The sequence below is a fragment of the Ictalurus punctatus genome, chromosome 29 (assembly GCF_001660625.3).
Source record: "Ictalurus punctatus breed USDA103 chromosome 29, Coco_2.0, whole genome shotgun sequence".
NCBI classification, from domain to species: domain Eukaryota; kingdom Metazoa; phylum Chordata; class Actinopteri; order Siluriformes; family Ictaluridae; genus Ictalurus; species Ictalurus punctatus.
The window spans coordinates 1,884,022-1,893,804 of record NC_030444.2 but is presented as its reverse complement, the minus strand read 5'-3'; the positions used below and the strand labels follow the sequence as shown (position 1 = coordinate 1,893,804).

The 9,783-nt window shown below is 40.3% G+C and overlaps 1 protein-coding gene and 1 non-coding gene across 4 annotated transcripts in view; one reads left to right on the top strand and one right to left on the bottom strand.

Annotated features, from left to right (window-relative positions):
• klf3 (Kruppel-like factor 3 (basic)) overlaps nt 1-6,506 on the top strand; it is a 22,371-nt gene extending 15,865 nt beyond the window's left edge. For all 3 annotated transcript variants that reach the window (XM_017461180.3, XM_017461181.3, XM_017461182.3), the window contains 2 exons: nt 2,777-2,928; nt 3,044-6,506. In XM_017461180.3, coding sequence (XP_017316669.1) covers nt 2,777-2,928; nt 3,044-3,225 — 334 coding nt within the window. In that variant the 3' untranslated portion in view covers nt 3,226-6,506. The remainder of the gene's footprint in view (nt 1-2,776; nt 2,929-3,043) is intronic.
• Nucleotides 6,507-7,918: 1,412 nt separating this feature from the next.
• On the bottom strand, nt 7,919-7,990 carry trnap-agg (transfer RNA proline (anticodon AGG)). Its single transcript has one exon. It is a non-coding gene; the product is annotated as a tRNA-Pro (tRNA).
• Nucleotides 7,991-9,783: the final 1,793 nt, after the last annotated feature.

The window sequence follows — 9,783 nt, the reverse complement described above, 5'->3', positions numbered from 1 at the left end:
CTCATAAAAAATGCCCCCCCTACACACAGCGCCTTAGTCTGTCATTATGAAACACAAACACACACACAAACACACACCTGCGTGCGCTTAGCGAGACGCGTGAAAATACAGTAAGGTGGAAAGGAAATGATTTATATAGTTCTGGTCGAACCCTTTCTCACGGAGATTATTCATAATCATCTCCACCTTCTTCAGACCTTTTTATCGGGTAGAATTGAACGACGTGAATTTTCCGTTTCTCCAAGTATCACTTCAGTTATTTCAAAAAAACAACAACAAGATTTATAACGTGTGGTAGTTGCCAGGACGCAAAACAATAAAATAGAGTCTTTTTTTTTTTTTTTTTTTCAAATTACATAAAATAAAATAGAATCATTTTATAGAAAAAATATATTTTGTAAACAAAACAGCAGTTTTCTTGAGAGATTTTACACGGTTAAAGTAAAGCAAAAAATATATAGTTTTTAAATATGTGAGGTGTTTTTTGGGAGTCTGGCACAAAGAAAACTTTTATTTAATCTTTAAAATTGTAATAGATTTTATGTAGGATTTTTTAAATGTATTTATATATATATATATATATATATATATATATATATATATATATATGCTGGAGTCGTGCTGCATTGATGATGAATAGTATTTTTCTAAAATATATTACAAAAGTGAAAATGTGGACATTTATTTATTTATTTATTTATTTATTTATTTATTCATTCATTCATTCGTTCATTGCCATCCGCTTAAGTGAAATGTATTTATCTCTAAATTGTCTCAATTACAATTTTTCTTTGCTTGTTACGTTTTTTTTTATTTTATTTTAAAGTAAGTACCTGAATTATTAAAGAGTGCACAAGATGGTTTGGATTCCTCGCCGGGGTTTACGTTCGGACGTGCGCGAAGCATACAAAAAACGTTTTCGAGCGATAACGCTCGAAGGGTCCGATCAAACCGGACTCGGACGCCTCGCTAACAAAACAACTCCACTGAAAACCCCGCCGTCGACGACAGGCAGTCGAAACGAAACCCAGACTCCCGACACGCTGCCGAGGACACACGTATGCGTGTGTGCGTGATTTATAAACCTGATTTTCTGCTGAAAGTAGTTGTGTAAGACTACGTCGGGGGGGGATTAGTCACTGCGTTACACTTCCCTGGAAAAATCGCAGTACAGTATGTAACTCACGAGTCGCCCTCGTCGCCGCTGCTGGCGCTCGGTCCTCGCTTCGATGATAGATGACTATAAATCCGTCAATCCGACCTGGAGATTTAATCGTCATGAAGACCGGCAAGAGTCATGAAGACTTTTCTTTCAAGTTCAAAGGCTGTGCTTGAAAGACATTCGACTTCAAACAGTTTTTAATGACAAAAAGATTTTCTGTGAGATAACCGCAAGCACAGTGTGTGTGTGTGTGTGTGTGTGTGTGTGTGTGTGTACAGGAATTATTATCATTATTATCATCTGTCAAAACAAAATGAGCAGATGGGTTTGGAGAGAAAACAATAATAATAATAATAATAATAATAATAATAATAATAATAATAATATGTCATCACAACACGGTGTCGTGGATTATTTTCCCAGAACACCACACCCCCAAAGCGTTTTTGTTACTGGTTTGTCGTTTAGTTTAACCTCCTGGCACTGAGGAAAACCCGAGTCCGTGCAGAATCCAATCACATGAGCACATCTCTTGATAATCAGGGTAATATATCGGGGGGGCGGGGGAGGGGGGCTGGGGGGGCTTTTTATTATTGTTTGTATAGTTAATTTGGCTTTTAGTCGTGTAATTCAACCGGTTCAACAACTGAACAACTCGCCTCCGGTTTGTTTCTTCCAGTCAGTAGCAAGGTTTATTCGAGTTTGTGTGTGTTTGTGTGTGTGTGTGTGTGTGTGTGTGTGTGTGTGTGTGTGTTTTTTCAGCACTGATAAAATCTCCCAGTGTGCACTTTGGCAGAGACACTGTGTCTCTGATTGTCCACATGTAGGTGGTGACTGTGTGTGTGTGTGTGTGTGTGTGAGTGTGAGTGTGATATCATCAGGCAAGCATGCTGACTCATGAGGGAAAAGAGAACACGAGCAGAAAAAGCAAAGCGCAGTGCTGAGAGAAGGGAGGAGCAGGAAGGTGGGACAGTAATGGTCTCCGTAGGGCGTCAGAACCACAAGAAACGCGAGAAAATTAGAGAGAGGGAGGACGAGGAAGATGAAAGGCCGAAGAGGGGACGCGAAATGAAGGAGAAGTTTGGGGGGGGGGGGGGGTGTCAGAAAGATAAAGAGAGAGGTGTAATTCCAGAATGTTTCAACTCAGTGGGCGGGGCTAGAGCACCAGGGACTTTAAAACAGGTTTTACTTTAACGCGTGCCGTGTGATTGTTTGGTGACACTTTGTAATGTTACTCAGTCTGAACTCAGCAGCAGGTGTGAGAGAGGAACACAGCAGGGTTTCACTCTGTAATAAACCAGCGGGGAAGTTTCATGAGCTTCCTGCTGGTTATAGCAGCCTGCAGTGACACCTAGTGGCCAGAGACATTAACTACACCTCAAAACCATGGACTTATTATAACGGGTGGATGGATGAGCAGACACATAAGAGATAGATGGATGGATTGACAGACGAGAGACGGCTGGATGGATAAACAGACAGATAAGAAATGGATGGAGGGATGGATGTATAGATAGATGGACAAGAATTGATGTATAGAAAGGTAGAGATGGATAGATAGATGAGCTGATTATAATTTCTCTTTCTCTCTCTCTCTCTCTCTCTCTCTCTCAGGGTGAACACACCCTCCGTGATAGTACACGCCCCTAAAGCGGAGTCTCCCGACCCGTTGAAGAAGCGACGCATCCATCGCTGTGATTTTGGAGGCTGCAACAAAGTGTACACGAAGAGCTCACACCTCAAAGCCCACAGACGCACACACACAGGTATACACACACACACACACACACACACACACACACACATATATAGAAGTAAATACAGACATCAAACAGTTCATCGTTCACTAAGGAACCTCTTTTTCCTCACGTGTGTGTGTAGGAGAGAAGCCGTACAAGTGCTCGTGGGACGGCTGCACGTGGAAGTTTGCGCGTTCGGACGAGCTGACACGTCATTACCGCAAACACACCGGCTCGAAGCCGTTCAAGTGCTCGGACTGCGACCGCAGCTTCTCGCGCTCCGATCACCTCGCCCTGCACAGGAAGCGCCACCTGCTGGTGTGACGCCGAAACGCAGCGCCGATTCAGCCAGTGCACCTTCGAGACGCACTGCACTATTATTAACCAGGTGTAGGGGTGTTCAGCACGCAGTCACACGGACCGCACCGAGAAGACGTGCTGTCACCTCCGGGTCAAAACTATTTTTGCAAAATTGTTATATCGCGATACCTGAAGCCGTTTCGTATCGTCATATCACCCAGCCTGATTTTCAACACCACCCTTTACTGGACTCTAATGGGCACTTCCAAAGTACTTCTTTCTCTCTCTCTCTCGCTCTCTCGCTCTCTCTCTTTCATCACATCTCTCACTCGCTTAAACACACAAACTCACACAGTTCTGTTAGGCGCCCTCTGCTGGTCAAAGGGTGTATTGTGCTACCACAAACACACACACACACACACCGGGTTAATCCTGAATAATGTGAATTCTTTTCTTTTTTTAATTATATATGAATATATATTAGTGAGGAAATCTTGTAAGTCTTTAATTTTGTAACCAGTAAGTGTCACATGTGTAGGCAGGTTTTAATCAGTTTATATGATGCTTTTCTTGTTCGTTTGGGTTAGTGTAACCACATTATTCATATTTTAAACGGTTTGCAATGCCATATTTTCTGGATTATAAGACACATATTTCCCCCTCTAACAGGTGATGAAATGTTTACGATTAATTACGAAGCTTCTTCTTTAAATAGTGTACACGTATACGGCGTTCCCGTACGGTCCGGAAAACCTGAAAATGCATCGAAGGCGAATACGCAGTGAGCATCGGTAGCTGTGTTTCCATCCGAGTCGCAAGTTTAACTTGTGCGGAAAAACCGTCACTCCCGGGGAAACTGGCGCACCTCGCTCGCCACCATTTTGTGAAACTTTTTTCCTGAGCTGATTTCCGGATGACTTTTTTCGAGACGCGTCGAGGAATTTATTCGGTAAATACATTTCCATCGTAGTCTTCTTATCGAATTTTTTTTTAATGTTAACTTTTTTTAATGCGTGTTTTAGACATTCGTAGTCCAAATTTAGCATATAAGTACATGGATGGAAACATAGCTATTGTTATGTCTGGAAGATTAAACGCAACATCCACTAGAGGGCACTAGAGTCAAGTTGTCCATTTAGTGAGTTTTTTTTTGTTGTTGCCATATTTATTAAGCTCACAGTCTCCCGTAATTGGCTAGTGTCACTGCGATCGACAGGCGACACAGACTATGCCCGTCCCACCCAGACAGCACAGCCAGATTTGCTCTCATGTACCCCCACGATTCGACCTTGCCAACTCTGGACAACGCTTTTTTTTTTCTATTGCACAACCGAGAAATTATTTCGCCTTAATACTCCAACCTGTTCAGAATAGCGTGCAAGTACGCGATTTGAGACACAGCCCTCGCTTTATCAGCTTGCTGCAGCTATCACGTCGCGTCACGTTACACTGCCCCCTGCCATGCACGCCGGTATCGCATCACGCTCGGTCGTCCTGTTAATGTTTTTCCCGATACGTCCGCGAGACGTACACGGCGTCCATCTTGCGTACGCGTTCCGTACGCCTCAGCTTTCTAAATATATACATTAAAACGCTCTAAAATCCTACGCAGTTTTTTTTTCCTCACTCAGAAGGGGTGTGTCTTCTACTCCGGGAAATACAGCGTAAGAAACAAATGCTCACAGCATCAACAGGCTCCCGTTGTCGTAGCACGTCTGTATATGATTTGATGTTTATTACGTAAGTACTATGTACTGTCTCAGAACTCTGTGATTGCACATTGAGTAACGACGTCGTTTTATGCAGTTGCAGGTATGTATGTAAGGAGCGCGTGCAAAGGTGCCGAAACGTTCGCGATGTCATCACGAGAGCGTTGCACCTGAGCCTGAGCGAAGCGCTCGTCCGGTGAATTTACTTCAATATCGTGATGTATAATATCGTCCTGGTTAGGAGCTCATCAGATCCTCAGACAAACGGTTAGCTGCTATGACGTAGCATTGAATTACTAGCGATAGCGTTAGGTTAGAATACGCGCTCGTGGATTTGGATGTACGTTCAGGGCTGTTGTGCGTTTAAGCAGTCCGGATTTCATTCTAGGGCGATTGTATTTACACAGCTAAATGTGAATCATTTGAATAAAGAGGGGCATTATGGTAATGGAGTTCGATTTGGTTGTGGGGAACATCATTTTTCGTTGTCACTTTGCGTAACATGAAACACACAAGGACGTGTGTGTGTGTGTGTTACTATTATGATTTTTTTCTGTTGAGGTTTTGCAAAATTGCTTTTCTATATAAAGAACGGTATAAAGGATAATGTGCACTTTAGGCTCGTCATAATAAACATAATCAACCAGTTAGCAAAACAAAGCGCGATTTTTTTTCCTTCTCCTTCTTCTTCTCCTTCTTAGCCATGCTCACGTTAGCGATACTGACGTGCACCTAGGCTGATTATTTGTGTTTCACTTTTGTACATTTCACTCTTCCTTTAAAATCGTGACATCTCCTCATAGCTAGTGAAACGGTTGTGACAGATTAGCACTTCCCTTCAGATCTCATCACTGTTTTATAACCACCGGAGCGTATTTTAACGCCGAACACGTAGGCGATGATTTAGCCTGTGCTAATTAGCATTCGAGCTAGCAAACAGTCGAAGAAAGCTAGCTCCATTTTCTCTAACACACAGAAATGACATTGCTTTAGTTTAGCCTTAACAACGTGCGCTAGAGCACTATGTCGCTAGCTGCTAATCACCCGGTTAGCTAGCTGGCTACTCGCTAGCTATCCAAAGTAGTGACTTTGTTTTCTTTTTTCTTTTATTATTTTATGTTATATAGCATGCATTCTGAGTAAATCCTAATAGAAACCCTTCTCGCGTTTGGGACGCGCTTTTTAACTTGATGCATGGAGAACGAGGGACGAAAAACAGACTGAACGAGATGAAGAAAGGATGAAGTCACAACACACACACACACACACACCTGAGAGAAACCCTATAGTGCACACTGTAATATATTTTTTTTTTAGGATTAATACAACTGAAAGGGAAATTAAAGGAATTTTATACGCATCGTGATCATTATATATTTTAATCTGGACAAATATTATGCATTTCTGATGTGAAGATGTGAATCTTTATTTCTGGAATTTCTGTCCTTTATTTTTTTTGCTCTTCAAAAGGGAATCGTATATCAAGCTGTGAAAGAGTATACGTATATGCTGTACAAGCTGATATTGTATTATTTTAGATATGAAATGTATCGTTGAATAAACTTCTATCTGTGCATTGTTTTGGCACAAACGTTATTTCACTGTGAATTTATTTTCGGTTTAAAAAAGCAGCTCCTACACGTTTGCTGACGATTACTCGCCTCGGTTTTAGTTCCCTAACGAGCGCGAGACGCATAACGCTAGCAGAACGATTAAACACCGAACACGTCGTGGAAATTTGTGTACGTTTCATTTTAGCTAAAAAATAATAATAATAATAAAAAAGAATACACGGTATCTGGTGGCTGATTAGCGATACAGTGATAACGGTGGAAAGCTAGCATAGCTAGCTTAGTTTGTAGCGCCATCGTTTGCAGCTAGGTCAAATTTAACGGACGAAGTTATCTTTTCAGATTGGTGTCTCAGTGGTGCCTACGTCTGGACGGTTACTTAGAAATTTCCATGTGCTTCTACTGTCTATTTATCCAACGTTCAAACAGATGTATGGGATGTGCTGAATCATGCTAGCGCTCCCTCAGTAGCAGACTTTAATCGCGATTCCTGAGGTAATGGTCATGGTGACTAACATGCAATTTAAAGGACATGCTTATAGATCTGACCTAAAAATGAACACATTTTAATACTAAAATCAGTGTTGTGTATTACTCAGCCCATTGTATGCTTCAGGTCTAATGCTAGCTGGATGGAAGGCTACAGCAGCTTTACCAACAACAGTCCGTTGATATTAGCAAAACAAAAAAAAAACAAACCCTCCTCTGCTGAAAATAACCCAATAGAATCCTTTGATAGAATCTGTAATGGTTTTAATGGTTATAATGGGAATTGCATTGATTTTAACGGAAACTGTAATGGTCCCTGTGGGTCCCTACTGGTAATCTGTTGCCTTCTGTTGGTGGCACGTTATATCTACCAAGGATCAATAATGGTAATGGTTTTAATGGTTGGCTGATGGTTTGTAATGGTATTCGTAGTGGAAACCATTTGAATTTCTTGTAATGGTTTCTGTTGTGTGAAATGCACGAAAAGTCTTTAAATTTAGCTGAGTTAGGTGTAGCTTTGGGACGGTCTGAGACGTCAGCTGAAATGAGTGGACATGAGTCTTCACAGAATCTTTTCTTGACTTTGAGAGGATTTCACAGGATGGAGGTAACGGCTTACAAACAAAAGAAAACCAGACGAAACAATAGAAACCGTTGCAGAATTTCAAATGGTTTTCACTACAAATACCATTACAAACCATCAGCTGTTAACCATTAAAACCATTACCAAATGGTAATGGTTTTACTGTTACATTACCATCACATAGTAGGATGTAATAAGGACGTAGGCCCTTAATGGTATCCACTAGGCATAACGTGTCACCAATAGAAGGCAACAAATTATCAGTAGAGACCCACAGGAAACGTTACATTTTCTATTTGGGGATTTTTTCAGCAGGTATTTTTTATTTATAATATATTTTTTAATGTGAACATTGGGAAAACATTGGGCTCGTCCGGGATTTGAACCCGGGACCTCTCGCACCCTAAGCGAGAATCATACCCCTAGACCAACGAGCCGGATGATGGAAAGCATGAAAGGTTTAGCCCATAATACTAGAATAAAAGAATTTTAAAAATATTTTTGTTTGTGTATTGTTTTGATTTGGCATTCCGCAACATTTGACACTCATTGTTTACCATACAAAACCTTCCCAGTTAGCATTAGCATTCTTAAAAGTGCAAACTATCGCGTTAAACAGTGCGCTTTCTGTATGTTACTGTGGCTCTGACTCCACACACAAGTTAAATGACTGTACTGTTATTATTTCACTTAATAACAATACTGTATTTTACTCATCAACAGTAATGTCAAAACTACAGCGGCATTATTAGCATCACCATAGAAACGGATCACGTCTGTCGCTAAACACTTCCGGGTTACAACTTCCGCTACAGGTCGCGCTCTCCAGAGCTCCAAGTTTTTATTTACTCATTAAATTATTAGAATTATTATAATAATGTGTAGTTACTGTGTGCTGTTAACTGACTCAGGACTCGTTTATACTAAAATGAAAATTAAAAACGTTTTTTTTTTCAAGTTAGAAACTAAACAGGCTAGCTTTTTATTTTGTGAATAAAATATATAGAAAATATTCTATTTTATTTCATTTTCGGCTTTAGGTTTAAAACTCGCAAGCCGATAATATAAATAATATTCTTTTCCCTTTCTTACAATATATATAATATCTTATATACATATAAGAACTGGCATGTTGTTTAATTTTTGTTTATTTATTTATTATTCCATTTTATTTGTATTTATTTTGTTGCTATGGAAACTGCTATGGCAGGGTTACCCTAACCCTAATCACCTTTATTAATTATTTAATTATCTTAAACGTTTGCATTTTTTCAGAATGAAAATGCATTTTTGTTTGTTTTATTTTATCATTTTAAACGTTGGTGTCATTTTTATTTACATTTGTTTTATTATTATTATTATTATTATTATTATTATTATTATTATTATTATTATTATAAACGTTGGGAATTTCATAGCAGGCAAATGATCCATTTTTATTTTATTTCATGTACATTTTCAAAAATTTCAAATGGGAGAGTTATAGCGAAAAGGAAACATATACACTATAAAGTATGTGCACCCCTGACCATCACTCACATGGGGGATATGTGTTTGCTGAACGTCCCGTTCCACATTCAGGTCCACTTTGCACTGTTATAATGCGCTCCACTCTTCTGGGAAGGCTTTCCACTAGATTTTGGGGCGTGGCCGTGGGGATCTGTGGTGGTCGTTCAGCTACAAGACCGATAGTGAGGTCGAAGTCAGGTACTGATGTTGGGATGTCGAGGAAGCTCCAGTTCCAGTTCATCCCAAAGGTGATGAGTCAGTGGGGTTGAGGTCAGGGCTCTGTGTAAGACGCTCGAGTTCTTCCACCTTCTTCCAACCTTCACACACCACGTCGCTTTGTGCACAGGGGCGTTGTCATGTGGAACAGTGTTTGGGTTCCTCTTAGTTCCAGTGAAGGGAAACTGTAACCTACAGCACACAAAAACATTCTATACACTTGTGCTTCAAAACTCTGTGGTGGCAGTTTAGCAGAAGAAGTGCCATAATGTTCATCGTTCAGTGTCAGACTGACACTGAGGGAATGGGTCTGTTGAAATTCTTGAAACATGTTTGACACACAGAACTCACTTGAATAGAATTTCATTGCATGTATTTATTTGTTTTTGTTTACCTTCTCAAACATTTGCATGTTTACCATGTAGAAAGGTGATATTGCTGATATATTGTTTTGGCACTGATGCAGATAGAAGTAAAAGGGGTTTTGTGATCTCCGCCTTCACTT